This window comes from Rhinoderma darwinii, chromosome 12 (genome assembly GCF_050947455.1).
Source record: "Rhinoderma darwinii isolate aRhiDar2 chromosome 12, aRhiDar2.hap1, whole genome shotgun sequence".
Classification (NCBI taxonomy): Eukaryota; Metazoa; Chordata; class Amphibia; order Anura; family Rhinodermatidae; genus Rhinoderma; species Rhinoderma darwinii.
The window spans coordinates 58,939,549-58,953,466 of record NC_134698.1 but is presented as its reverse complement, the minus strand read 5'-3'; the positions used below and the strand labels follow the sequence as shown (position 1 = coordinate 58,953,466).

At 41.3% G+C, this 13,918-nt stretch overlaps 1 protein-coding gene across 5 annotated transcripts in view; it reads right to left on the bottom strand.

Moving 5' to 3' along the window:
- SIPA1L1 (signal induced proliferation associated 1 like 1) overlaps positions 1–13,918 on the bottom strand; it is a 233,883-nt gene that overhangs the window by 113,558 nt on the left and 106,407 nt on the right. For 4 of the 5 annotated variants that reach the window (XM_075844064.1, XM_075844065.1, XM_075844067.1 and 1 more), the window contains exon 2: positions 8,013–9,818. The exons of the other annotated variant lie outside the window; for it this stretch is intronic. In XM_075844064.1, the coding sequence (XP_075700179.1) occupies positions 8,013–9,507 (1,495 nt within the window). In that variant the 5' untranslated portion in view covers positions 9,508–9,818. The remainder of the gene's footprint in view (positions 1–8,012; positions 9,819–13,918) is intronic. 5 annotated transcript variants of the gene reach the window in all.

Below are 13,918 nucleotides of genomic sequence, written 5' to 3'. Positions count from 1 at the left end.
AGTTCATGTTTTTTTTAAACTAAAACCCACAGAGGCCAGATGTTGGAGGTATTCAGTCTTTTTGATTATTAACATTATTATTATTTTTTTTTTTATTATAAGGGGTATCCATAGGATACCTACCTATGGAAAGATCAGAGGGCATGTAACTTCCTAATGTGCCAAGCAAAAATCATGCTAAAAAAAAGGAGGAAAAGGAGAGCGAAGGCCATGAATGCTCCCTGTTCTCTACTTGTTAGAAAAGTCTCTTGACAGTAAGTGGATCACAAAATGTCCCCCTGCTGGGACCTCTAGCGATCAGCTGTAACCTGTGGCAAAACCTGGTAAGTGTTCAGTTTACCTGCAGCGCCACCACAGAGGAAATAAAGCATTACACGGTGTCCATTCAAATCAATGAGTTATCTGTATAATACAGGACAGGTCCTCCAGATCAAGAGACACACTATGTAGATGAGGATCCTAAACAGGGAACCCCACTCTATTAACTCCGAATTCCCTAATAGGGTATATGCAAAAGGGGTTTCTAAATTCAATGAGAGTAACGCCTTATTCACACGAACGTGTCTGTTTTGCGCGCGTAAAAAATGCAGCGTTTTTCCTGCGTTGCAGTTCCGTGTGACATCAGTGTATGGTGCTTGTCAGCGTTTTGTCAAGCGTTTTTTACGTCACCAAAATAAACTGAAGGAGGTGTTTTACTTTTTCTCATCATTTCTTTAGCAACTGTTACGTGTATCACACACAGCACATGGATGTGCGTCCGTGTGCTGTCCGTGATTTTCATGCACCCATTGACTTCAATGGGTGCGTGATGCGCAAGAAACGCACAAGTATAGGACATGCAGTGAGTTTCACGCAGCGGACACACACTGCGTGAAAAACACAATGTCTGAATGGCCCCATTGACTTGCATAGGTCCGTGTGACATGCGTTATTTTCACGGACGTGAAATACGCTCGTGTGAATTAGGCCTTAGAGCAGTTTCCATACCTACATAAACAATTGGCCTGCTTTCTCCTTCTCCTATTCTAGGCCTTAATGACCAGACTCTTCATAACCGGTTTGTGCATGCGCAGTTTCCTTGAACTAAGGTTCTCATTTGTTAAGCAAACCAGGATTGCAGTTTGTTTTTTTTGCGATAGATATAGCATTATACCATTTATATGGCAATATTTTATTTCTTTATTATTGAAGGTTTATTATAAGTGTGCATTTCTATCTCAATAGTCCAAAGTGTCCAATCCCTATTTCTCCTCATTATCTGTGGTCACGGGACAGTTGGGAGGCCCCATTCACATAAGATCCTTGGCAGATTCCACCGAAAACAGGGGGTGGGGGGGTCTGTGTCCGACTTTGCTCTGATGTGTTTGGTGGGCTTGATAAGTATATTCTGCACCTTGTGAGGGTTAATTCCTTAATATAACGAATACCGTAATCCGCCTGAGTATCTGTGTATCGTAGTTACAATGGGTGCTCTAAATATTCACGAGTTTCACTCTAGCCAACTGGCAGGTCACGATTTCACATTCACTGCTGGGCAACAGTGAACGCAGTTGGTCAAAGCTCTCACTGAAGCTCCACCCCATAGACTCATTCATAGAATGGCAACCCCATTCAATTTACTGAAAAATGTTGCAAGGGGACATTAAAAAAAAAGTATGTGATGCCTTTTAATTGAATACCTATAAGAGAGTATAACAGTGAAAGATGCTTTTTTTTAAAAAAAAACTAATTTCATAGCTAGCATGAACCTGGCCTTATAAATAACAGTTAGTGATGCATCCTGCATGGCAATTCCCATATAGATCCATGCAATGCTAGAGACTTATACTGAGCCACTTATCAATCACGATCAATCTCTACCCTTAAAGCACTCTATGAATACATTAGTTTGTGGTTCATCTAGGGAAAGTACTGTGGCTGTTATCCAGACCTCAGAAACCACAATATTACAAGTATATAAGGCAGAAACTTCCTTCCGGAGAACACGCCTGTCAGATCTCCAGATATCTGTTTTAGTAGATACTTGTACTCATGTACAATGTTCATAATTCTGGGGCACCTTTTCTTACACTTCTTCATTGTGCTGTTCCTATGTTATTCCTCCTGGAAATATATGAATAAATTGACAACTGGGTGTTACCATTACCCTTGTCGTATCCCTACAAACTCTGACATCAGTGCTGACAGTGTCAGACTGTGAAGAGACTCACCCTATTGACAAGGGCAATGGCTACACCCAGTTGTCAATTTATTCATGCAGTTCCAGGAGGAATGACAGAAGAACAGCACCACACAGAATACTAAGAAAACATGCTCCAGTGGGAAATACAAGTATTTATTAAAAAACAGACATGTCAGGAAACTAGACTAAATAAATCCTAGAAATTTAGGGAGTCATGTTTTCTGTCCCCTTGGTTAAAATAATTTTCCCAGCTTTAACAAAGTGATTTTGGAGATTATTTTTTTTAACTGCACCACATTATGGGACCAACCAGTATTAATTAGAATACAGCTTTTGATTTCAAGAGTGGCACAAATCTTTGAAGGCTCAATGTCTTCACAGCGCATATTTTTATATTATATGTTTTTAAAAATCACTGGAATAGGACTGGAGTTTAGTTTAAAGGGTAACTAAACGTTTAACAAATTTCTGACATGTCAGTTAAATGTCAGAAATTTTGATTGGTGGGGGTCCGAGCACTGAAACCCCCACCGATAACTAAAACGAAGCGGCAGAATCGCTCGTGTGAGCCGTTTCGGTTTGGCGTTTTCCGGAAGGCCGATGTAGCGGTGTACAGGCTCAGACTCAGGGAATTCAGCTGCGGCATGTTTCATCCCAAGAGACCACTGCAGCCTGTGATTGGCTGCAGTGGCGGTCCCATGAGTTGACACGTCATCCCAGGAGACCGCCGCTACAGCCTGTGATTGGCTGCAGGCGTTACATGGGATGAGACATCATCCCAGGAGGGCGGCCTAGAGGAAGGAAAACAGACTTCTGGGTAAATATGAGAATTGGTTTTTTTTCTGAGTTCCATTTTTTTTGCGATGGAATCGCTGCGAATCCGTTGCAAAAAACACAAATGATATATGTTATAATCCTGCGGATTTACCTCCCGATTGAACTCAATAGGGAAAACCCGCAACAAATAAGCAGCGTTTACGCAAATACAATTGACATGCTGCGGAATAAAATTCCGCACCGCATGTCCATTTCGGAGCGTTTTTTCCGCTCAGTATTTACGCAGCGTTTGGCTGAGATTTGTTTGATCTCATCCACTTTGCTGCTACTGTATTATGCTGCGGATTTTCCGCAAATAATTCAGTTGCAGAAAATCTGAAGTATTTACATAACGTGCGAACTGACCCTAAGGCCCCATGCACACGACCATAGAATTAGTCTCTAATTGCGGACCAATTCTTCTATTGACCACTGACACCTTCCCGTATATTTTCAGGAAGGTGTCCCGGCCGTGGAAAGCCACCGCAAAAGATAGGACATGTCCTATCTCTTTCTTTTTACAGACCATGGGAGGACGGGCCGAAAACGTGGCTGGCTGTCTGCGGCCGGCTGTGCCCGTTATCGTGGACCGAGATTAAAGGCAAAGCCGTATGCATGAGGCCTAAGTCTCTGTTCACCTGAAAAGGAAAAACACAGCGCTCTGCCGGATCAATCGCAAGACGGATGCCACGAGCGCCCAAACGCACGCCATTAACTTACAATGGGTTCTGGTGTGGTATCCATAGTTTTGACACTAAAAATAGCTGACAGAAAAACGCTATTTTTTCCGCAAAATTTTACTGAATCTGTGGCATAGCCTTAAATACCAATTAGCCAATATATTTGCAAATATGCATAAAAGCAATGTTTCAAACAAACACGCAGCATAACTGTAATGGCAGGAAGGAGGTGAAGGGAAAGTGAGCCCTAATCTACCCACCGCCCTGTCCCTGCCTACTTGCAACGACCCGCCCTAGGCGACGGGGTACAACTGGGCGGCGGTCCCTACGCTGTCTAAGTGCACGGGAGAACAAACAGGGAACACGCAAGGGAAGGGGCAGTAGCCCACGGAACGCCGCAAGGAAACGGAGCGGTGAATGAGTAGTCAGGACCAGGATGAAGTGGAGTATACCAACGTGAGCACGGAGAGGAAGCAAGCCAGGGGCAAAGCGAAGCAGGATAAGCGGAACTGCAGCAAGGCAGAAGCACGGCAGAAGCAGGCTGGAGCAAGCAGCAGTGGGGCCAGGAATCCAGAAGAATTACAAGCACTGAGGAAGAGAACACGGCAGGTAATAAAGGACAGGGGGCGGAGCTAACTCCGACTGACCAGGCCGCGATAGGCTCTCCCACTCCGGAGCCTGCCACCCTGGTTGGTGGGAGACGGTGTCAGTCTAACAGGTCTGGCCTCAGGTGTGGATTGATTAATCCCAGGAGTATACCTAGACGTAGTACCTGGCAGATCCCTAACAATAACTGCTGCAGCACTATGTCATGGTTTAGCTGGAACGGTATCTAGGGACTAAGGCTTCGTTCACATCTGCGTTGGAGGCTCCGATAGGGGCCTCCGTCGCAGGTCCAGTCAAGATCACCAGAAACAATAGCGCAGCATGATGCGCTATTGTTTCCGATAAAGCCATGGACGCCCCGACAGAAAGCCAATGGAGCCCATTAAAGTAAATTGGGTTCCGTCAGTCAAGAGGGATTCCGTGGTGCAACAGAACCGTCGCTTCCGGTTTTCCCTTGTTCTGCTTCTCGGACACAGCAGAACAACGGAACCCACAACGCAGGTGTGAACATAGCCTAAAACGTTAATGGACTTCCTTTCAGTAATCTCATTGAAGTACTCGATATTCAGCTTCTACCCAACCCACAATGCCTCTACACGACTGCACAGCAAAGGATATGAAGATAAACTTTAGCTTTAGTTCTTCTTTTAGTTTGCATCGATAACTAAGCATATAATATAAGGAACAGGTGAATTATGATAAAACACTTCAATATATGAAGAATAGATTGTTTTCCCAGGGCTCATTATTAAACCCATCATCCACCTCCAATGATTCTTTACTAGTGTGACGCTTGTGTTAGAATGTGTCATTAGCTCCTGTGATGTGGGAGGAACAGGTAAAAATAGCATCCTGAGATTGGGGACATGCAGGGCACTCTGACTTGACACATTTCCTTAAGAGGTTCATGCTCATTTGAAGAACAATAATAATGACACTTCTCCAGAAAATTTCAGACGGATACGTGACTCAGTAAACCAACGCCATTGCGTTTAAACCTACCATAATATATATATATATATATATATGTTCTGGCAGAATGTACAAGCAGAACGCTGTGATGTACACAGAAAGACAAATTTAGTTAAACAAATTTTTTACATGCACTAAAAAGACAAAAATACATTTTCAAATATTTTCCCAGCCTTAAAGAAGCAAAAACACTTTCTAACAACCCCTTTAAATAAGCTCTTTTAGGTCAAAGTCTACTTACCGTATTAGTGCTGTGCTCTTAAAGGGAACCCGTCACGTCAAGCAGTCCAACCTGTGGGCGGCATATTATAGAGTAGGAGGAGCTGAGCAGATTGATATATAGTTGTGTAACAAAAGATTCAGTAGAACTTGTAATTTATTGATGTAAATCCCTGCGAACGCTGTGCCTAGAAGTTCAGTGGGCGGTCCTGCTCAATGACTGGCAGCTATTTCTTTATTCATACAGGAAAGGCTGTCAATCACCAGTTGAGACCGCCCACTAAATTATTTAGCCCACAGTGAGCAGGGATTTGAATGAATGAATTACAGGTTATACTAAATGATTTTGCACAAAAACAATATATCAATGTATTCTGCTCCTCCTGCTGTAGAACATGATGCCTACAGATAGGACAGCATGTTCAACATAACAGGATCCCTTTAAAGGAGTCGTCATTGGACCACCCCTCACCATTAGGTAGACTTATCACTAGGAAAACGAGCGTTTCTGGGGCATCACCGGTTGCTGTGCAGTTTTCCTTGCAGCATATCTCAGCTGTGGACCATAGAGTGGGGTATCTATCATAGCACCCCTTCCATTAGGCCTTATTCACACACACATTTCACGAAAGTGTGCTGTCCATTTAAATAACAGACGGCACACTGACCAATGAAATGGGTCTATTCACACATTTGAGTCTTTTCACAGAGCGCATGTCCGTTGCCTGAAACTTACCGCATGTCCTATTCTGGTCTGATTTTGTGGATCAGACTCATCAATTGAAGTCCATGGGTGCGTAAAGAAAAAAAAAAACGGACAGCACAAGGACGACTTCTGTGTGCTGTCTGGTTTACATGCATCAGTTGCTAAAGAAATGCAGAGAAAAAAGTAAAACCAAGAAGCGCTTACAGAGGAGAAACGCAGACGAGATATATGCATAAAAAACTGCCTGTTTTGTGGACGCAAATCGGACACGCTTTTGTGAATAAGGCCTTATTTTCATATAGCCCAAAATGTAAATGCAGATATATTTCAGGATCATGGGCAGGTGGCTGTAGCTTGAATGTGGTATAGTGACCTTGAGCTGTCAAAAGTCACATTCGGATTCTCCCTAATGTGCAAGAATTCGCTGTGTAACAGTCAACTGCAGCGCATCGGCACACGGCACAAATGAGGTGATTTTTGTTTTCTGGAGCTGGGGCTTCATGGCGACATTTAGCACAAGATCGCTATAGCAGGAAAAGCCGGCAGTAATTTCTTATATGAAAACTAATAATCTTCATAGTTTTTAAATCACAATTTCTAGCTGTGATTTCACTGTTCTAGAACGGATGCTGCCAACCCTGCATAGCAACAAGGATGCATCTAAAAATATACTGCCAACATTTTCCCATACAAATGAGATTAATTTTCTTTTCTCAAGCGGAGTCACCAGCTGTTTCTATGTGAGATAGATAGAGATTATTATATATATATATATATATATATATTTATTTTTTTATTTTATTTTAATATCATATAGCAAAACAGCTGGTGGCACAATCACTTGCAAATCATGTGGCAAAGAGATAAATAACTGCAGGCCTGCAGATCTGGTGTGTTGCTTTCATAGTATTTAATTGTTTTTTGTTTTTTAACTACAGCTTTTACCAGTGAGGCCTAGTGCACATGACGGGGCTTTTTGTCTGTGTGCTATACAGTAATATACAGCAGGCTCAGGGGATAAATATTAATTCAATAGCGTAGCATGCAAATAGGGGGCGTGTCATTCAAAAAGGGGTGTGGTTTAAATAATCATTCATCCTATTCGAGGTTACATGTTCAATTTATCGGGATTTTGATTTAGCCCATAATCACTCAGCCCTACCTTATGCACATGACCGTATTTGGGATCCATACACAAGGACATAGAATATGGTGGTAACCTATTTCAAAGTTGCCTTGCCTACCGCCGTATACATAAGAAAAAAAACAAACAAAAAAACAGCATGGTCCATCAGATGCCGCATATCGAAATACATTTTCAATGCTTATAGGGGAAAGCTTGTTTCGAGATAATCACCCCACACGGTACTACGCAGCTTGTGATACTGTGAGCATGGTACAGCAGCATGGTACTACAAAGAATTTTCCCACAGTTCTAGCAACATTTTATAGAACTGCCTAAGCAAAAGATAAAAATCATAAAAGTGAAATGTTTCTAATATCTGACAATAATATTACATAAAATGTTAGCCTTTCACCTTTGGTATATTTAGATGCACAGAGGTAAGAATCCCTGCGTGCAAAAATCTATAGAAATAATGTAAGGACAGATGAGTAGAAGTAGATAAATTACTTTATAGAATTGAAATTTGTTGCCAGGCTAAACTTGAATTTTACGCTAAAGGCCCTTTTATAATATGTCCGGAATACAACCACCTTGAAATTCGTAATAAAAAAAAAAGCTAAAGTTTCACAGGAAGAGATTCATTTAACACATGGCTGAGCACAAAAATCACAAAGAAAAGATGTGAACAAAAAATGCGAAACTCACCTTTTTGATAGAAATATTTGCGATAATAGTATGCACCAAGGTCGATATGTTCAACAATATATCTTTTAGCTCTGTCAATATGTAAAACCAAATTCTCCTTGGGGACCTCAAGGACGGCCAGTCCTGCATTTGCACAGTGTGAACTCATTGTCGACTCAAAAGAAGAATTTTCACAGCCAGAAAAAGAACCAGAGTTCGATTTGGTCAAACTGACTTTCTTTTCCCCTTCACCTCCCATTTCGTTACGGAAGTATGGACAGCTCATTACTAAGTCATTGCTTTTGTCATCTCCTTGGTCAACATTCATATTGTCTTTTGAGTTTAAATCTTCAGTGCTTCCTGTAGGAGAATTGAAACTGGAGGAGTGCGACAATGGCCCAGTAGCCAAAGAAGCGGCCGCGGCAGCTGAAGCTCCTGTGGTGGTGTTTCGTCGTTTGATAACATTATGCCGGTTGATTACAACTTCATTCAAATCAAACAGGACACTCTGAACATCGTAATGAGCAAAACATTTAGGGCATGTCCATGGCCTAATACTGTCATCAGAACGACTGTCCTCAATGTCTCCAGCTTTTCCAAGTTCTCCCTCTGCTTTTGCATTTCGAAGCTTACGGAAAATGGAAGAATCTCCAGTCTCTGATTTGGAGCGTCTCTTTAGTGGCTTGTCCCTGTCTTTGAAGGCCCTATGGCCATCTCTCTGACCATCTATAACATCCAGGGAGAATCCAGAGCCCCTACTGCCACTACTCAGTAATAGTTCACTTAACTTTGATGGTCCATGTCCACGATGATCAGCTCTCTCATTTTTATATCCCTTTATAATATCAAAGAAACTATCACTTGATGTTCCCTGTTTGTCTATTGAAGAGGTGCTACCATATTCTCTGTGGAGGGATGGACCGGTTTTAAAAGTTGGTGACATACACTCTTCAAAATTATCCATATCAAACTCGCTAATTGTAATATCACTGTTACTCCGTTGCCTTATTCGGCGGTGAACTTTCCTAGGAGAGCTACCGCTGGAGTAACCTTCAGGAGACAGAAACCTTGAGTCTAAACTTTCGGCCTGTCTTGTTTTATTCTTAAGTGTATTCTGAATACTTTTTAGCATAACAGAGTCACTGGAATTCATACTACATGTACTAACTTGACTGCTAGGACTACTTTTAACAGACATTGTATCTATACTGGACGTCTCAATATCCTGACTAGTCCTAGTTATTTCCTTCACATTTTCTTTCCTAGGGGGCCAGTCAGCAATACGTGCTCTAACACCCATTTTAGGTACACCCGGTGTAGAGGAGATGTGGTGGGAGCTCTCACTGCGTGGTGGTCCTACGGGAGACATAGCAGAAGAACCTAAACTACCATTCTGTGACCTAAAACGTCTCATATAAAAATCATCAGAACGAGCCTTTGGTGGTCCATCTGGTACTGACGATTGAGTTCCACTTGCAACGGACCTTTCAGTCTGGGACCTTTTCAAACTGGTCATGATCTGAAGAAGCACTCAACGTTAGAAAATTCCAGAGTAAAACGTGTCCATCTTTATTCTTTGAAAGGATAATGTTCTCCTGGAGAGAATACTCCAGAGAACTCACTGGTTTCATGAGATCTGCCAAGTTATAAAAAGATCTTTATAATAAAAATAAAAAAATCTGAGTGTAATGACTTGTCACTAATTCATGGATAATTTAATACAGCAAGAAACATTTTCTTCTTGCCTTTCCGCTAAGCTTAATATCCAGTTGAAGATGGTCTGTGCAACATCATGACACAAATCAAAAGAGTTTCTGGAAAATAGACCTGAAAAACAAACAAAAAGATTACTGTAAATATGCAAAAGAGGGTAAAATTAATAAAGGTAAAAAAAACAAAAACTTCTTCTATTTCATATACTATCACATATGTTTTATGTACACTTGGTAAAACTACAGATTCATCCTTAGTCACATATAGAAATATAAAATGAAATTTTTCACATAATCCCAAAAATGCTGATAATCTAGCATTTGTTTCTAACCCAGAATTGCCTAATCTTTAATGTGACAAAACTAAAACCAAGACACTGAATATAGAGAATCCAATTAGGTGACGCCGAATAAAATAACCCAAAACAAAATAACAGTACCACGTAGAATATTCTACAAGTATACAATACAATTATGATAACAGAATAATTTCTATTAAACATTTCATTTTAGGCCACAACTGGACAAATCCTAGGAGGCAGGTGAACCATCAGTCTAGAATTTTGCTATTGCAGCCTAACTTTTTGGGTTGTTTGTCTATGTAAGTTCTTATTGCCTGGCTATTAGAAATTAATAAAGCACTTAATGTGGTGAGAGCAGTGGTCACATCCTTTCCACAAAACAGTTGCCCCCAGAATAGCATAGTTTCAATTGGCACCTTGTCACAAAGCATTATGGTCCCAAATTCAATGACAAAGAAATAGGCATTTATGAATCAATTAATTTTTTTTCAAATCACTCCTAACGTCATATTTTCGAGGCCTGTCTTTCAGAAGCCGTTTTAGGCTATGTTCACACGGAGTATTTTGGGGGAGGAATATCTGCCTCAAAATTCCGTTTGGAACTTGGAGGCAGATATTCCTCTCCCTGCACGCCGATTTTCGCGGCAATTATCGCGCCGTTTTTCGCCCGCGGCCATTGAGCGCCGCGGGCATAAAACAGCGAGAAATACGCTTTCTCCTGCCTCCCATTGAAGTCAATGGGAGGTCGGAGGCGGAAGCGCCCGAAGATAGGGGATGTCGCTTCTTTTTCCCGCGAGGCAGTTTTACTGCTCGCGGGAAAAAGACGCCGACGCCTCCCATTGAAATCAATGGGAGGCGTTCTCGGGCCGTTTCTGCCGAGTTTTGCGACGCGGTTTCCGCGTCAAAAAACTCGGCAAAATACCCCGTGTGAACATAGCCTAAGTGTGGAATTACAGCTTCCAACTCGATCTGCTGCTTTCTTTTACTGCAGAGCCAGAAAGACTGCAGCTTGTACGGAGTATGTGCGAGATTTCAGCATGGTGCAGGGGGGACACCGACAGGTGCTTGTCAGCTGGAGGTGGTTGGAGATTGAGATTACATCATGCATGTACTTGGTCTCATGCATATACTTAGACTCCTAAAACGCTCCGTTTAATATCAGGCAGGAAAACGTTGAAAATTCACGTAAGAATGGCTGTATAATCCTCAAAGTAAGTACACGAGCTCCATCAGGACTAAGACATCTATTTAATAATGGATGCAGTTTGTATTGTAAAATCTGGCGACAGATTTAAATAGTTCAGTAATACACACAACATGCATTAAAATGCAATTCAGAGAACATTACATAATGATGATTACGATGCTCCGTCCTGGGTCTGTCAAGACCGTACCAAAAGTGATATAGATATAATTTAAAGGTTTTGTAGCAAAGCATCCCTAGAACGCATCTTAAAATGTTATAGTGTTGAAGCCTTTGCTTTTTATGTTAGGTAGTTTGTAAAGGGCTATAAATGTTCTTCCACGGGAAAAAAACACGCGTTCCAACATAGCAGCTCCTAATCCCACCACTTCTGCAGCAATTAAGACCAATGAGCTTTAGAAAAGCCGGCCATGACATTCAGTAAGAAAACCTTGTCACTCTAAAGCCATTCAAGACACAGATACAATAGATTTCTCAGTAACCGCTCTTCTGTATTCAGGGTTTACGGTTGACTAGTTAAGAAAACCCAAGAGACCGAACTCTAGACAACAGTAGAATATAAGATGGCTGGCAAAACAAAAGGCATACTTTATTCTCCTTCTATGAAAAGCTCTTCTTGTTAGCCAAGTCGCACTGTCCTAATACATGTGCATTGTTAAAACATCTCTACATGTACAATCACAGTGAAACCAAATCATGATAATTACTCGTTAACTTCTATACGGAATATGGGAACGGTGATTATTTGCATAGAGGAAACGTTGGGAAGGTCTGCAATAATGCTGGTCTGAAAAATCTCAGTTAGGCTACATAAATAATAGAGGACAGACAGACTGTTCGTTCATTGTCTAACTTGAGTCCCACACTGTAGGAGTGACTATAAATAATCTGAGCAGGGCTATGGAATTAGGCTCCAGGTCTAGAAGATTGAGCTACACCAATTATCTGCAAAAAAAAAGTATTTGCATTACCATTGAATAACTGCATCAACTCTATGACTTCTTAAAAAGTTTGTTATGATGCTAAAAAAAAATGACTGCTTCTTGAAGAAACAGTGCCACTCTTACCCATTGGCTATGACTGGTACTGCAGCAATACCACAGACAACCCATGTTCATGAAAGACACCGTTTCTGGTTTATTTATTTTTTTATCTCATACAGCGCCTTTATTTATTTTTTTCAGATACAATTGAAAAACTATTTTTAACGTGAAGTTTTCTTTATTATAGCTATACCAAAATTGTAAAAGTCTTAGTTTTTTTTGTTTTGTTTTTGTTTTTTTACCAATATTAATCCTCAAGAATTAAATGGATCCCAACGAGAAGAAAAGTATAAGATTTATTTTTGGATCAAATTATTTTTATATGAAAGAAAAAAAGAATTGCCCTTTATGACCAAGGCCTAAGGGCTTCGAACAAATCTCAATGAAAGAGAAATAATGCGGAGCAGAAGGTCAACCTGGCCAGCTATCATATATGTGTTGAAGTAATCACTAGAGTATTGTGCAGACACTCCTGCAGGGTTTTTCTGCGGTTTTATAATATTTAAACTCACTAGGGGCCTTCTACTTGCATTGATAAGCCTTAAGGCTGGGCACACATGGGCTCCATAAGTGGATAAACGTCCAATTTGATGGCAAACATAGGTGGCTAAATCTGATCCCTTCCACTGTGATTAAGGTCTATTATGAATAAAGTATTTATTCACTTTTTATGGATTATTGAACATCTCTTCTATGGTTAAACATTATTAAAGGATACCAGTGTAATTGGCCGGTGATACCGATACTGGTACTGCAATGTGTGATCCTCTGTTCAAAAATAAAGGCTCAGATTCCTAGATTTCCCCAGCTTTCTCTTCCTCTCTGCTTTGCTTTCAATCCCATGAAGCTTCAGCACAGTATCATATGACCAGCTAAGGATCATACCATTTCTGCATTCTGGGGGACACCGATTATCATGCTCTCGATTTTCTCCTAAATAAGCTGATAAACCATAAGTATACAGACAGGGAGGCTGCACTATATTCTTCTACATTATACCTGTGTAACCGGAACCTGTCTAAGTATCAGTGGTAGCTTATGATAGAAGTTTCTGTCCCCTCTGTGCAGAACTAGTGTGGTACAAGAACTGCTGAAGCCTGTGATGGGTGACACATAGATCTCCATAGAATCAAGTAGAGAAATTGTGTCACCGAGTCTGATTCACACTGCTGCTAACAACCATCCCAGTCTGATATATAGAGATAGAAGCAGCAAGAAAAATAACAGGTGAGAGACTGACACATGGAATACCATAATGGTCCACACGGGAAAGTTTAGTTTTAGCTGAAGTGTCCCTTTAAAGGGAATGCCCCATCTTAAAATAATGGCATATTGTTAAATTATGCCATCAATTTTTAACATGTGTGGGGCCCGGCTGCCCATGATCCTGAGAAGGTATTGGACACAACGATGGATTTAGCGTTGCGTCCCCTAAAAATTTGTTCCCCACACATCGGCGCGCCACCAGCTGTGCAGGGAACTGCAGTACATCCTCTTCATTGCTCGCTATCTGCACAGCTGGTTGCCAGGAGTGAAACATATCCACGTTAGGCCTGCAGCCAATAAGGCGTAGGAAAAGGACCCCTGCGCGGGCCGGCGTGATGACTTGATAATTACGCTGGCCTACGCAAGGGTCCTGTCTCGGGCTGCTGAGGAGGCTGTGGAG